This window comes from Miscanthus floridulus, chromosome 2 (assembly GCF_019320115.1).
Source record: "Miscanthus floridulus cultivar M001 chromosome 2, ASM1932011v1, whole genome shotgun sequence".
NCBI lineage: Eukaryota > Viridiplantae > Streptophyta > Magnoliopsida > Poales > Poaceae > Miscanthus > Miscanthus floridulus.
Genome location: NC_089581.1, coordinates 1,773,599 through 1,789,191, shown reverse-complemented (window position 1 = coordinate 1,789,191; position 15,593 = coordinate 1,773,599). Strand labels below are relative to the sequence as shown.

The window sequence follows — 15,593 nt, the reverse complement described above, 5'->3', positions numbered from 1 at the left end:
TGTTCATCTTGTTTAATCACCTGTTGAAATTGTTAATTTTCTATCTACAGTTCCTATCTCCACATTGCTGTCGAATTTAATCTGAAGGGAAGGGAAAGAAAAGATGACTTGGTATTATTATCTTGTCTGCAGCCTTAAGATCACCTCTACACCTCAGTCTGCGAATTGCCCGATGGAATAATCCCAGATTTCATTTGACTCATAGCAGCGTACCCGCTAACAGGCGTTCCATGCATCACACACACGCACACTTGACCGTCTTGACATGGTGAATTGGCCTGGCTCGTTTCCGGTATAGGTATAACGAATTAAGCTCTCTGAACAAGTCTAGTACCATGTCTGATAGCTCATCGTGCACAGGTGCTGCAATTTCATATGGAAGCATGCATCTCTGACTAGACTAGAGCATCACCACTGACACACCGTGGTTTTCGAACTAGCTCGTCGTGTTTGATCGAGTTTGAATCCCCTTCTACGTACGGACTGCTTGCAGTGTTCGTACCACAACCACAACCACACTGTCAGTGCAACACTGGACGTACAGAAGAGGAGGGAGGAATCTACCCTGGCCTGAGGCCCGACTCAATGGATCAACCAGCATGCCTCACCTCTCGTCCGGCTCCTCAGCTCGATCAAGATTCAAACACCAGCCGAACCTCATGAATTTATCATCCCGCACTTGGTTTGGCGTACATGCATGTGATCGATCGAATCACCAAGGCAAGCGCAAGCTCAAGCGAGTTCGCCATGGCCAGCCCGCCGTGCGCGCGCGCGGAGCCCTGGCTGGCAGGCTGGAGTGCCACTCCGCCAGCGCCCCGCCCAACAGCCCAACACTCAACAGGATCGGAGGCGGGCGAGGGGGCACGGAATGGCGGTGGCGGCGGCGCGCCATGACCAACGGGATCGGAGGCGGGCGCCCGGTTCGTTTCAGTTCAGACTTGAGACATGGAGTCGGGCGCGGAAGCCGTGTAGCATTCATCGCGGCAAAAACAAGCTAAATGAAATGAATCGAAATAGGAGAGCGGCAAAACAAGATCGCATCCATGCGTCGGTCGGCCTGGCCTATATACTCCCACCTCTGCCGCCCGCCAACGTGTGCCTTCTTCACCTTCACGGCTTCACGCAAGCACGTACGCCTCCACATCCACCCAACCCAGAGTTGATTGTCGTCGATCCATAGGCAGCGCTACATCTCGATCGGCGACATGGCTTCCAACCAAGATCGCAGCACCACCGACAATAAGGCGTCCATCGCCCTCCTGCGCCACCTTCGCGCCGGAGGCGACGACGTCCACTTCGTCCACCGCGTCGACGTCTGTGCCGCTTCTCCTGAGGTTCTCGTCCCTGACCTGGAGCCAGAAGTTCGACTTTGACTTACCACACATTCCGGTTGTTTTGAATCATCCTTGCACAGAAGCCCACAATATCATGATAAGAGTCTGCATCCATAGCTTGTATCGTCGTATCGACACGGAGGAATAAGTAGGCAGGGTGTACCCAATATTCACAAGCTTATTTACACGTGCTAGGACAACATATTTTTGTGCAACAGCCTTATCGGATGCCTTTACTCCCACTTCCAAGATTTGTACAACACCTCTACCCCTCTGGCGGCGATGGAAAAGCCAACTCGACATTGGATGAATCGACCATTATCTACCTCAAAGCTGTCAACATCCACAACCTCAACCCCAAAATTCGGGAGTGTCTCTTTGAACCAAATGATTGAGTCAATTACCTACGATACATTTAAGATTGCTCGTCATGTTTCCAATTCCAATGTACTGTGCGTTAACCGAAGCTGCCAACGTTTGGGTCAGATCAAATAGCGATGGATATGGAGCCGACCGGCCGGCATTAAGATCTATCATCCGGTCCTTCCTCGCTAGATCCTTCGCCGATCCTCCTCCCATTGTTGCATCCATGCATAGTCAGCAGTCAGCACGCATCGTCAGTCCGTCGCGGCGGCCGGAGGACTGGAGGAGCGTACGTCTACCTAGTTGGCTATTTAAGCGCATGGCACGGCTGCGGACTCTCGCTAGCAGTCAGCACCACCACCACGTACGACAACCATCGCCGGCCGGCCGGCCCCATCAGAGCTTGCATTGCGCACCACCACCGTACCACTGCCCAACCATCGTGGTCTGGAAGGTGATGGACCGGATGGGATCGCAGCAGCATATCGGCGGTCCCCCGTCAGCCGAGACCCGCGTCGACATGGCCATGGCGGGGCATAAAGACGCGGGGCCCGAGCAGCAGCAACGGCAGCTGCGGCGGCGCTTAGTCTCAGCGCCAGCCACCGCGGCGGGCTGGAGCGCAACGACCGGGCCACGCTGCTGCTGGTGGCCACGCTCATCACGACGCTGTCGTACCAGGTGGGCAGCAACGTGCCCGGCGGCTACTGGCAGGACAACGACGAGTCGCCGCCGCACCGGCACCGCGCGAGGGACCCCATTCCTCCGGGACGAGCACTACGGGCTGTACGTGCTCTTCATGTCGTCGAGCTGGATCGGGTTCGGCAGCTCCATAGTGCTCACCATGGGCCTGCTCACCGGCGTCGCCACGGGGTCGCGTTTCGTGCGCTGGCTCTTCGTCGTCGCCTACTCCACGCTCGTGCTCACCTTCATCACGTCCCAGTCGCACACCTTCGTCTGGATCAACGTCCTCGTCTGGGTCGCCGTCATGGCCGCGCTCGCCTTCGCCGTCACCTACCGCCGCCTCAGCGACCTCATCGAGTGGCTGTGCGGGGACAAAGACACCCACCACCATCAAGTTCAAGTCGCCGCCATTACACATGACCAAGCCGAATAAACCTACCTATACTAGTACTACGTACACATACACGAATGCATGGATTATTCTGCTACCTGTTGTTGCCATTGCATCAATATCTGTTCTAGGCAGTGTATTTCCTCCTCCTAAGTCCTAAGTAATGAATATATATAAGGACGTTTTCTTCATCGCTATTCATGCACGGTGTTACGTGGTGAGGGCATTGGGCAGCGACGACTGCGTGCCGAGGACCTTGCCGCCGACGTCAGGGAAGCACTTCGTGGCCCGGCAGCGGCCCCACCTTGGCCGTCCCTGCCCACGTGGACCGGGTACCTCAGCAGGTGGCCCCTCGTCTCCTCCATGTCCGGCGACACGTACGCTCGCCAGTTCTCCTCCGCCATCTCGTTCACCCGCCGGACGCACTCCTCTGCCTCCGGCCGCCGGAACTGCTCTTCCACCGTGCCCAGGTGCTCCGCCCACAGCGACATCCGGTACCCGTGCACCTGCATTGCATGCAGTTGCAGCCCATCCAGCATGGCACATCAAGAGCTTGCATTGCATTGCATTGAAGAGATGGGGACTAGCTCGCACTGCATGCTGGTGCGTGGATCAGCAAGCAACAAACCTGTCCGCGAGGAGGATGGCCTGCGGCGTCTCCAGTAGCCCGGCAGCTGGTGTAGTGCGGCTGGTACGCGCCCATTGCGATCTCAGTGTCCCTAGGAGCCTTCCATGGACCTTTGGTTTATGTTGGCCGATCCGATGATGACGTACTCGTCGTCCACGACCATCCCTTTGGAGTGCACGTAGATCATGAACCTCCGCTGCTTCTGCGCCGCGTGCTGGAGGTACAGGTGCAGGTTTTCAGCAACAGAGAAATCAGACAATTCTGCGCATTGAATTGAAATGGATGGCAGGATGGGTACCAGAGCAGATGTGTCATTGCATAGGGTCCTAGGGGACAAGTCGTCGTTGCTGGCGAGCTCACATTTGCCAAGGCAGTAGAAGTTGAGGTAATCCTGAGGGTGGGTGTCAACGAGACCCTGGCTCTCAAGAGCATCTGCCACAATCTTGTACATCATAGACATTGTTTGTCCCCTTCAGAACAGTACAGGAATACATGTTAAATTGTTAATACATCATGCATCAACTTATAATTACAAGAGAAATGGTGTGCCACTATGCTAACTATGGGCTGTATATCTATCCAGAGTCCGATTTCAGTTCAATGCAATGATAACTATGATGGGGGAGCGAGAACTAGCAAACCTGCCAAAAGAGGATTTGCTGCATAGGAGCCGTGGTTGGGATGCCTTCAGGCCACATTGGTATGACAATGTAGACTGCGAATCGCTCCTTTTCCTTGATCTTGCTTGCGATCTTCAAGGCCAGTTCGATGGGTATTAAATTATCCGCACCTGATCTCATGACAGATTACCCTCGATCAAACTACGCATGTTCATATATAATGTGACTGTATGAGCAAATAACATTCTAATTCTGCTGAACAGGGAGCTAAAATTTGTAGGTAACTACTGGTTTCGAAGTAAAGAAAATAAAAAAAAAAAAGCAACTAGACTGAAACACATGGGGGCAGTTCTGAGTTCCGACAGATCCAGTTGTACCTGCATTTTTACATGAAGGCCAGCAGAATGAAGACCCAATGAAATACTGGTTCTCAATGTATATAAAGCGCTGCAGCAGACCTGATAGCTTTCACATAAGCACTATGTATACTCCTGTCAATCTTTAAATTCTTTGCACAAACAAGATTCTGCACATGGTAACAGCTACTGATCAGCTGTAAATAAAGTGGCAAAGAAACCGAATTTTGTATGGTTGCATTACATTAATTATTTGCACGCTTATGAAAAATTGAAAAGACAGCGAGCCTAACCTGTGATTCTGCCTCTTGAACAAGTTTAGGAAATCCCTTTATGGATCCTGAATCAATTGACCTGAAAACCTAGACAAACACCAAAATAAGTAAAAATAGTAGGATTTACAGTGGTTGATACTGAAACGTTTCTGATGTCAAAACTAAGTCTTATACCTGTACATGCCAATTTTCTGGGTCCTGTTCATCACAAACATGAGCATTCGCTTCGCCTGTAGCTGGTGAAACAATCCATGACATCCGGTTGAGTTTTATCAGTGTGTCATAGTGCCAACTTGCTACTTTCTTAAGGTTAACTTTCCATTTTGTAGCTTTCCTCCATCGCTGTTCAAAGTTCGTCAGTATATCATAGGCAGCAGGACCCTCAATTTTGCAATGTAAATCATGCCATGGCTGTCTTGGTCCATAGGAATTAACCTGCAAATTAGAAAAGAATGCACTGGTGTTAAACACTTGATATTTTTAAAAAATAAAAAAGAAGAGTTGGTAGTAGTGTATATTGTGTCATTACACTGAAGCCTGTTTTTTCGTTCTTAAATCAGAATTTTCTTCCCAGTAAGTGCATCAACAAAGGAACTAGGACATCTATGACCTAAAATAATTATGAACAGATGAACATACTGGAAATGTTGGGATTATGGAAGTCCTTCTTGAAAACAGTATCAAGGTCTTTGAAAAGCCTATGTTCAGGTGTATCATATCTGCCGTCACACAAGTCAAGACCACCAATGAAAGCAGTTATTTTGCGATTGTTTCCAGCAGCTTGTGAATCAACAATCAGACATTTCTGATGATGTGTAAACAAAGTTCCAACAACCTGCAGAAAAAGAAAAAACTTAATTTTAGCAAACGTATAGGGGCGGTGGGATAATGTAGGTAATTTGTAGCATGATAGACTGATAGTAATGCTCTGTGACTACAGAACAGAAGGTGTCCACACAAGCCTTCCCCACATAATCAGTGTCTTTAAGGATTTTCCAGTAGCTATCACATGATCAGTTACATGCATGATTTCGAATGTTGATGGAATGAAGTAACAATTTTGATGTAGAAATTCGTGGGGCGTACAGATGGAGAGAACAATGTAGGCAGGACATGCTATAAATTAAAATGCAGTTCAGTTCATTTTAGCAGTATATACATTGAGAAGGAAAAGGAACCCTCACCTGCTGCTTGAAAATGCTGAGTTTATTACTGGCATAACGAGGAACCAGTACACAGTGTACACCGGAATGCCTGAAAAACTTTCTAGTTTCCTCATCATGTGTATGCATGACTCCATCCTGCATTCAGCCTAAAACATCTCTATCAGACTATTCTTGAACCAAGCAAAGGGTGTTCTTCTTTCGTTGGCGACAAATTAATGAACAACTTCCCGAAGAAGAAATTTAAACCATACCGTTTTCAAAAGGAACTTGTCATGCGACGTCTTGTCGTCCCAAATCAGCATGACGACGCGGACTCCCTCATGGACCTTCCCCTTGAGAAGCTCCCCGAGCGTCGGCGGCGTCCCGCCTGGCAACGGCCTGGTCGTCTCCCTCACGAGCCTGACGGGGTGGTAGATGGACCAGCCGACCACGTAAACCAGATGGTGCGCTTCGGCGATGGCGTGGCAGATGTCCTCCCAACACCTGCCGTGCTCGTAGACCCTGCCGCCGTCGATATCGATCGCAGGCAGATTGCCGCCGGCGACGTGGGCGTCCTGGTAGAGCGTGACGGCGCCGCCTCGTCGGAGAGGGAAGTAGGCATTGGGCACGCCGGAGTAGCGAGGTCCGGCGCCGGCACTGGCACTGTACAACGGGTTGGCGTCGATAGGCTCGTACCGAATGGAGAGGTGCAGCTCGGGCGCGGGCCGCCTCGGGGAATGGCTGCCGCCGCCGCCGCACTGCCCGGCCTCGACGGGGAACCAGCCGGCGACGGGTGCGCCGGCGGCGAGCGTGGCGACGGGCACGGCGGCGACGCCGATGAGCTGCGCGCCGAAGACGTCGTTGTCCTTGACGTGGAACTCGACGCGGGCGGTGGCGTGCGCGACCTCCACGCGGAAGTGCTCCTCCCAGCGCGGGTTCTCGGTGTTGGGGATCACCCGGGTCTGCGCCACCGTGGCGCCCGCGAGGCACACGGAGACGTAGGGGTCGCTGGTGATGATCCGCTTCTTCGTGGGCCTGCCGCTGCCGCTGCTGCAGCCACTGGCGCCCCCGCCCCCGCCGCCGCAGGAGCTGGAGGCGAAGCAGCGGCGCACCCGCTCCGACATGATGTCCATGTTGGGCAGGCACTTGGCCTCCACGATGCGGATGTCCAGGTCGCCGTGCAGCAGCAAGGCGGGCTCCGCCGGCGTCGAGCCCTTGCCCATGGCAAGGGACCGGACCACTAAGGGTGGCCGCCGGGCGCGGAGACAAAGCAATAAATGCGCTGGTCAGAGGCGTGGCGGGCGAATCGATCTCAGAATGTGGCTAGGCTAGCGCGCCATGACGGCGCTGGCCGGCCGGCCGACGACGAGAGGCGTGCGGGTCGGGTCGGGGCGGGGCGGGGAGCACAGGGTGGCAGAGCGCAGGCGCTCGCGCGCGCGAGATGCGGGGGGAAGAGAGGAGCACGACGAACGGAAGGGGGAGTTGGCGCCGCCCTTGCCGCTGCCATTTTTGGTTGGCGGTTTTACTTTCGCATGTCGGCATGGCGCGTGCGGGTGGGCGGTTACCCGAGGAGAGGAGGCGTCAGGCAGGCGTGGCGTGGGCGGACAAGGTGTTTGTGCGCCGGTGGGTCACTGCGGACTGCGGTTTCTTTGTTCCATGGCGGTGACACAGCGCCGGTGCCGGTGCACGTTGGCCGACGGAGCGGTTGTTTTCTTTTCCCGCGAAGCCAATGTGATCCCCATTCCCCGGGGCCTCTGCAGTTTTGAACCGTGCGTGCCCGTCAGTGACCGCCCGTTCCCATGTGAATGTGATGCGATGCTACAGCCCGATCCACCGGCCAGGACTGCTGCTGCCTGCACTTATTTTCGCTAATCGATGTGCCTGACATAACGCTGGATTTGCATTGGCTACCGATGAAAGAGTGCCCTCGACAATGATGCCTATCTGCACACGCCCGCCGTTCAAAAACAAAAAAAGGCAATTCTAGATTCGAAATCATTTTTCTTAAATTTAACAAGTTTTGGGAAAATAATATATTAATATATGTCTCTAAATAAGTTTTTACGCTCTGTCGAGAGCAAAAGCTATGGACCTAAAAATGCCAAACAACTTGTAATTTAGAATGAAGGGAGTACATGATTAATCTGACCATACTCATTTTGGTACCATATATGAGTCTTTTATATATATAAGTTTAATAAACTTTGAACTGTCTGACTTCTCATACAACAAGCATTGCATTCTTTTGGAGACAGATTGAGTGCAAAAAATACAAGAATTGCATTTGCTTAAAAAATAACGGATGGAGTAGCAATTTAATGCATCCCTAACTCAGAGAGACGGAGACAAACTCAGAAGTATGCAGATGCAGGTAACGACGTGAAACAAGTGCTAGTGTGCAACACTCACAGGCTTAGGCAACAATAGCCCCAGAAACGGGTCGTGCAATGTATATTAGGCGCAAAGCATTCTGAGAACAAGTTCACATGATGAAAAATTTATTTCCGGTCACCAAGACACCGTTTCAACGTCAGCTTGCAAAAGCTCTTTGCCAGGGGTCATCGGACATTCAGACCACAATTGGAATAGGTTTGCAACAAAACTCTCAAGTGAGGCGAATCTAACTTTAATGACATACTATGGCCACAGGTAGTGCAATATCCAGCATGAAACAACCAGTACTTCACACACTCCAAAACTCCACCGAGATGGACCAATCCATCGGTAAGGGTTTACTTGTCTTCTCCCTGCCAAAAAGGGAATAAAAAGAGACATCAAAGGGTGTACCCAGTGCAGAGAGCTCCCGCTCAAGAAAAATATACAAGTATGAGTTCACCACTAGCATTACATTCTACCACCAGCACCAAATTAATAATCATCAGAACCACTTGTGGATATATGGTTCTACAATGACAGCAATACAAAGCTATACTGATTATCATCACTTCATTGGCTTTGTCTCATAGTGATTTTGCCGAAGCATATGTTTGCTATAAAACAAAACTATACCAGATTGCAAAAAATGTAGCTGAGCACCTGAGCTGGTATGCGATCATCTAAAGTACTTCTAATAGACACTGAGTTTTAAACACGCTACTAGCCTTCCAGATGAGATGAGATAAGCAAAACAAATGAAACATAAGCAGTAGCAGAATATACTACTACAAGAATCCATAATTACAGAAGTACTCCCATACCCCAGTTCTGTGCTTTTGGTTACAATCCTTTTTTTTCCCCGTGCACCCATTTTCTCTTCTGAGATTTCCACGAATAGGTATTTATAAGAAATCATCCAAAAATACACTAAGCCAGTTGAATTCAGAAGATCACAAGAGTTCTTCTGAAATTGCTAGCTATGCCGCTGATTAGATTTTAGACCAAAAACTGGAAGATAAATACAGCAGGCACTAGGCAGGCTATTTCATTTGAGAATTTAGACGATCATATTATCTATGAAATAATATACCTAATGAATAGCCAAAATCAGTATAACTTGACTTTCATAATCAAGAGAGGGAGTAACTCTAGCAAAGACACACTGATCAGGCAAAAAGAGGGAACCATCTTGTAGAAGACTAGTTATGCAATGATCATGTTTAAACCAGTCAGCAGAGAGTTCAAACAGGATTTAGAGAGAATGAGAGAGCAATTACTTCAGAGTGAGCAGAAGGAATAGTTGAGACTTTGGGTGACCACTTTGGAGGAGCACCACTGAATAAGTATGAGCATTCAGTGTATGCAGCCCCTATCCCCACACCAGCTCCAAGGGCAACGGATGCCCAACGAGTAGTAGGGCTACCTGTACAAACAAATAACATGTCCGCATGTAAACAAAAATAAATTCAATAGTCACTGTATCAAGTCAAGCAAGTAAAAGTTTCTTGAAATTAGTAATTTCTGTGTATACCTATCAATGGTTCAAAAAGTTAAGATTTGTAGGTCTAAGACTAATTTGGGAAGTTTGGTGGAACTAGAATAGCATATTTACTGGCTTACTGCTTGATAGACATAACCACAAAAACAGACAGCTAAAGTACTTCCAAACCAAAAAATAAAAGACAGTACACAGGAAACAAGCTCAATTCAGAATATAACTACTTGAAACATAAGAGGCATCGTAGCATAAAAGAAAGAAGTGCAATTCACAAAAAGCAGTAGACAGGAAAAAAACTGCACCTTAAAAAAAGAAAAAAGATAAAATGGTTGCACATTATACCATAAACAAAAGCAGGAAGCTAGTTGATAATCAGATAACGATTTTCAGATGGCTTTTAACGATCACCCAGAATAATACATATATATGCCAAATTGTTAATGCTACGGTAGTATAGTTGATTGGCAATTTTAGCGGCAAACATTTTGGGCAAACAAAACTATAGAATTCTGTAAGTAGCAAACTAAATCACCAAAAGAAGCCATAACACAGGTTTACAATTAGGCATGAGCAAAATAATTGTCACCCTCATGGCCAAGCAGCTCATTTTTCGTCTCATTTCCATTTATATCACTTCAAACAAAGATCACATATAATGAACACTAACAATCTCAATTATATATATCCACGTCCTGTGCAATCAGTTGCCACAATTTATATGCAGTGCAGAGCTCTAGAAAAAAAATGTGATTCATCCCTAGAAGAGAAACTGCAATCTGCAGGAAGGTTGCTATATCCAACTTCATTAGACATATTAGTAGGGCAATCAACAGGTATGAAACACCCTAAGCACACAAGTTTCATTAGCAACCATAGGCACACAAACCTAGCCACAGGTAGCACCCTCCCTGAAAGCAACATTGAGGCGATGAGGCACACATTTCAACATCCTCCATCCACCAAGTTGAGTCTAAATTTTCTCAGGTGCAGCCTATCGGTCCAATGCTCCCTCCATGCCAGCCAATAATCACCACTCTTGAGCAAATGACTCTACAAGTCAACAACGTAAAACGCACCATGCTAATCATGGAGACAGCACGGCATTGGGGCTCTATGATATCCTAAAGCAATGTGCAACGTGATTCAATTGGTCCCGCATCCACATCGGCATCGGGGCGTGCTGGTCAAGATGGATCGAAGACGAGCATCCGCGCTAACCCTAGAACAGCAGGCGCACCCAGCAAGCAATCCAGCGCCAGGACACCGAGCAAGGCGCAACCAGATCTCACGAGACAGAGCGCAATGGGGGAGTATCCTTACGGAAGAGGAGGAGGCCCGCGAAGGCGCCGGCGAGGGAGGAGTAGGCGACGCGGCGGATGGAGAGGTCGAGGCACGCGTCCCACTTGGCGTCCAGGTCGTACCGCGGCGGGATCCCCGACTTGGGAGGCGGGGACGAAGTCACCGGCGCCGGAGCTGGCGCTGGCGGCGGCGGGGTGGGGGCGGCGGTCTCGGGCGCCTCCGCCATGGCCGAGGGTTTCGCGACACGAGGAGACGGGACGACGCGATTCGGGGGAGGGAGGTGTAGAGGCAGAGGGCCGGGCGGCGTGGCTGTGGGTCGCTCGCGCTCTGGACGGGGATGCTTGATGCGAGTGCCCTGCCTTTTTTGGGTCGGGTCGGGTCGGGTGCCAAGCCGATCTGCCAATTCGGGCCGGGCCACGGAAACATGTTGGGCCTGTTGCCCTGTTCTACTGCTTGCCACTGCTGCTGCTTCAACTTCAAATAGCCGCCGCCGTGATTGGCCACTTCCAATCTCGCCAGCAAACCAATTGTTTGTTGCAAGCCCTCCTACGATCTGCCTCGCTTGTGCCAGTGGCGGCCTACTACAGCGCTTGCAGGAGATGGAGATCCACTCAAGCCGCCGTTAGCATCAGCACATCCAGATCTATTGGAGCCAATAATGATGTTCTCCAAGCCCACACGGCCACACACATGATCATTTTCCCACAACACATGCTCCATTTTTTCTCGGTGCTGCTGTCCAAAAGCCCGATCAGCGATGTCTCGATACAAGTATATGGATACAAGAGCAGCACGGGATGAGAGGGATGGCATGCTTAACTACATTGTAAACTACAGCAGGGATGACCCTGTCATTGCGCGGCAGGGTTCTCTGATTGAAATGACTGGCCCTAAGAGAGGTATCGAGATGTGTTCTATTGTTTTGATAGAGTTTGACATGAGGATTAAGATTGGAACACAGGAGGACGATGATCTTCAGCTGATTGATGGAGCACTAGCATTCTCAGGCCGCATGTATGAACCATGGAAACCGATTAAAGAGCGGATTATCGGCAGTTCTGGCGCGGTCGATGTGACGTTAGCGGTTCTTGCACACGCGGTGGAGGCCACAATAGAAGTTGTTGTTGTTATGTCAGAAGTACAGAGTGGCGGTTTAGGTTTATCTCTAAGCTCCTTGGTTGATGTCATGGATGTCTATGAAGAGATCCAGCTTTTCGATGGCATCGTTGCTCAGTGTTGTAACCCACAGTTTTGTGTGAAGTTAGTTAGCTGGTCATAGGGGCGTGCCCACGACCACGAGTCCGCGCCCCTAGCGCGTCATGTTGTAACGCATATATATTTCACAGACGAGGCAATAGAATCTCTGTTGGCTCCTATTCCTATTCTCTACATGGTATCAGCCACGCGGGTTTCCTCCTGATCCGATCCATCGCGCTCTTCGTACTCGCCGCACCGCAACCGCCGCGATCGCCGCGGCTGCCTTCCTCTTGTGCTGCTTCCTCTTCCCACGCGCTCGCCGCGATCCGCTGCCATGGACGTCAACGCCAACCTGCTCTTCAACGCCGACGTTTCCAACGCCGAGTCCTTCTCTCCACCTCCTCCCCCTCCATTGACGGTGACTCCTACACCGCGCCCGCCGTGACCACGCCGCCGCCGGCCGTCCTCCAAACCGTCAACATCAAAACCCATGTCCCTCTCGAGCTTGACATCGCTGAATCCAACTACACGGAGTGGCGTTGCTTCTTTGATGCCTTCGTGGGCAAATTTGGCCTCAGCAGCCACCTCACTACCCCACCGACCCCTGCCCCGCGATCCAGATTGGATCATGCGTGATCAGTGCATTCTTTGTTGTTGGCACCTGTTCCTATTCTCTACACTCAGTCGGGGCCTCTAAGAAGGTTCGTGGTTGCCGTCCCGATCTATACTATGATGCTTTTGAAGGTTAAGGTTGGTAACGTTGTGGAACATGCTCGATATGTATCTGCCAGCAGTCGACATATCAAGTTTCAACCTAAGCTACATGGATGTACAAGGCGACAGATGAGGCTTAAGGTTGCTACTATCTCGTTGAAGGTGACTTGGTCCGGTATATGACTTCCTGGTCTGGAGCCTCATGTAGTGGTTGGTTGTGCTGTGAATCTTGCGCTGCATTTGTGCTTGTGTACTCGATCTAGGCCTTATTTAGATTGTCTCAAAATTCCAAATTTTTTCACTCTCTCTTCATCACATCAATTTTTGGACGCATGCATGGAGCATTAAATGTAGGTAAAAAAATAACTAATTGCACAGTTTGGTTGTAAATCACGAGACGAATCTTTTGAGCCTAGTTAGTCCATGATCAGACAAAGTTTGTCAAATACAAACGAGTGCTACAATGTCCAGATTGCAAAAATTTGCAATCTAAACGAGGCTCTACATACCGCTTTTGTGCTGGGATTCGATCGGGAACTGTTTAGCCTGAAACCTATTTCAACGAATGCGGTAATGCTAATAATGTCTCAACATGTGTTTCACAACACCCAGTATTGATTTGGTTATGTCAATTCAAAAAAAGAGGAAAATTTACCGCATAAAGCTTCTTCCATATTCTGTTTCATGTGTTTTTTAGTGCTGTGGTCTCCGTTGTTTTTCCTCCCTTTCTCGTGAAAGAACCTAAATGATCCCTGAATGCAGGCACGGAGCCAACGGTGGGGCTAGGAGGGCTCCAGCCCTCCTACCGCTCGCGAACAAGCGAAGTCCCGTTGAGCCATCGTATGAAATTGCAGCTGTAGATGTATAGGTAGGAGGGACTAAGATTTGCTGAACCTCTTTTCTTGCTAATTGCCGTTGTTTAGTATCTCCTAATTTTTTTTCTAGCTTCGTCCTGTCTGAATGAAAGGCACTACCAGGTTGAGAGGCACGAGAGCACATAAGATGATAAAGAGCAGCTATTTCTATTGATCAAAGACGATTCTCCTCATGAAAATAACCACTACCAAAGATGAAAATCAAAATTTTTGTATCTGCTTTTTCCAGTTGATCGAACCTGCGCTGGAGACCAAAAATAAATAAAAATAAAGAAATCGTCGACAGCAGGATTCGAACCTGCGCAGGCAAAGCCCAACAGATTTCGAGTCTGTCTCCTTAACCACTCGGACATATCGACTTTGTGATCGCCTCATAGTAATTTGTGTCTTGAACATAAATGAAGTTCATTTGTTAGCTTTTTTTTTATGATGCTCGTATTAGCGACATGGGTGAATTGATATTGACGGCTCGATGAGATTGGGTAACACTGCCTGCTAGTCATGAATGAACAATCGAAGCGAACACGGTGCTGACGTGCTGTGCGTGTTCGCTTTTGCTGTACTATACGCTAACTATTGCACGGTTGCTTAACACAGTCAGTTCAACAGGTCGTTCCCGTTTGCCAGGGATAGCATAATTGCATGATCTCCACGATGAAGCTAGTGAATCACGGCAAGACTATTTTCACAGGAGCAGAGCCAAACTGACTGACACAAGCTGGACGAAGGGGAAGGAATAATCTTCAGCCGTCACAGCGCTAATGATAGGATTACACGTTGACTGAAAAATCTGAACTCTCTGAAGAAGACAACGCAAGCAACCTGGTCCGTCGTTCTCAGTGGCAAACGCAAGGCTTGCCGTTGACCGCAACACATGCTGAATTACTGATTGAACTAAAGCTGATGAATAAAAGTTTGTTACAAAGCAATCGAAACGATCATTACATGCGTGATACATGCGTCAGTGCAAGTCTTCAGGAAGGCAATTGCAAGAACAGGTCATCATTTTTCAAAAAAAAAAAAAAGGAACAGATCATCAATTACAAGAGCAGAGAAGATCGTTAGGCAAACTTGTCAGTTACAAAAACTTGCGTGCAGCTTTAGTCAGCAAGCACACATACAGCAACTAGTAGTAGTAGCCGATGCCCTGCGCCCCAGTTAACACATGAGATAGGAAAGCTGGAGCCTGAAGGGGATCATGTCCCTGAACTTGAAGAAGCCCGCTGCTGCATCCTGTTGCAGATGTGTACAACCAACTCGGAGCGTAGCTGCCTGCAATGGCCGTACGTCGTCGTATCTCCGGCGGTGACTTCGGCGGCCAACACCGGACCACATGGTAGCTCGATGAATCGGCCGTCATGCTCCGGCTCCGGATCTGGCTTCGGCTCGTCTTGCAACATCTCCAGGATGTCCGTGTACTCGTCGACGTTGAAGTCTTCGATGTTGAAGTTGACGCCGCCGTGCCAGTGCTCCGACTCCGCGCCTGGGACTGCTGCCTGCTGCACGCCAACCTCCTGCACGTCTTCTGGCTGATAGCAGTAGGCGGTTTTCCTGGTGCACCTGCGGTTCTTGCTGCTGGATCGACTTGGCTGGCGGCGCCTCGGGGTGGTCACCGCCGGCCTTCCTCCTCTTGGCAGTCTTGGACGAGGCGTTCTTGATGGAGGACGCCGATACCGGCGCCGACTTCCCTTTTGCGCGAGGAGAGCGATAGACCTTGCACAGCACGTAGTTGCTGCTGTCGTCGGAGGCTTCGTCTTGTTTCGGTTAGGTTTGATCTCCACCGGTGAGGCCAAACGGCCTTTTGGGTCTTGTTCTCGCGCTCTGATCGGGGGCGTCCAACC

At 49.8% G+C, this 15,593-nt stretch overlaps 1 protein-coding gene, 1 non-coding gene and 3 pseudogenes across 3 annotated transcripts; 2 read left to right on the top strand and 3 right to left on the bottom strand.

Annotated features, from left to right (window-relative positions):
• Window positions 1-2,016: 2,016 nt before the first annotated feature.
• On the top strand, window positions 2,017-2,811 carry LOC136513852 (uncharacterized; annotated as a pseudogene).
• Window positions 2,812-2,821: 10 nt separating this feature from the next.
• LOC136537604 (phospholipase D delta-like) lies at window positions 2,822-7,398 on the bottom strand (annotated as a pseudogene).
• Window positions 7,399-8,274: 876 nt separating this feature from the next.
• On the bottom strand, window positions 8,275-11,293 carry LOC136537603 (MICOS complex subunit MIC10-like). 2 transcript variants are annotated; one of them, XM_066529540.1, is made up of 3 exons: window positions 10,988-11,293; window positions 9,447-9,592; window positions 8,275-8,540 (listed from the first exon to the last, which is right to left on the bottom strand). In XM_066529540.1, exons 1-3 carry the CDS (start codon window positions 11,190-11,192, stop codon window positions 8,526-8,528), a joined length of 366 nt encoding a protein of 121 aa, XP_066385637.1. In that variant the 5' UTR covers window positions 11,193-11,293; the 3' UTR covers window positions 8,275-8,525. The 2 variants fall into 2 exon arrangements, with proteins under 2 accessions (XP_066385637.1, XP_066385636.1); XM_066529539.1 differs by lacking the exon at window positions 8,275-8,540 and having other exon boundaries at window positions 9,396-9,592.
• A 363-nt stretch (window positions 11,294-11,656) lies between these two features.
• LOC136513845 (uncharacterized) lies at window positions 11,657-13,060 on the top strand (annotated as a pseudogene).
• A 969-nt stretch (window positions 13,061-14,029) lies between these two features.
• TRNAS-CGA (transfer RNA serine (anticodon CGA)) lies at window positions 14,030-14,111 on the bottom strand. Its single transcript has one exon. It is a non-coding gene; the product is annotated as a tRNA-Ser (tRNA).
• Between the last annotated feature and the right edge of the window lie 1,482 nt (window positions 14,112-15,593).

What these genes read in the sequence shown, in the direction of transcription:
- LOC136537603 (XM_066529539.1), bottom strand. Translation starts at nt 11,192, where the DNA reads ATGGCGGAGGCGCCCGAGACCGCCGCCCCCACCCCGCCGCCGCCAGCG. An exon ending in CGCGGGCCTCCTCCTCTTCC is followed by an intron (nt 9,593 to 10,987) that starts GTAAGGATACTC and finishes TTGTTTGTACAG; the next exon opens with GTAGCCCTACTACTCGTTGG.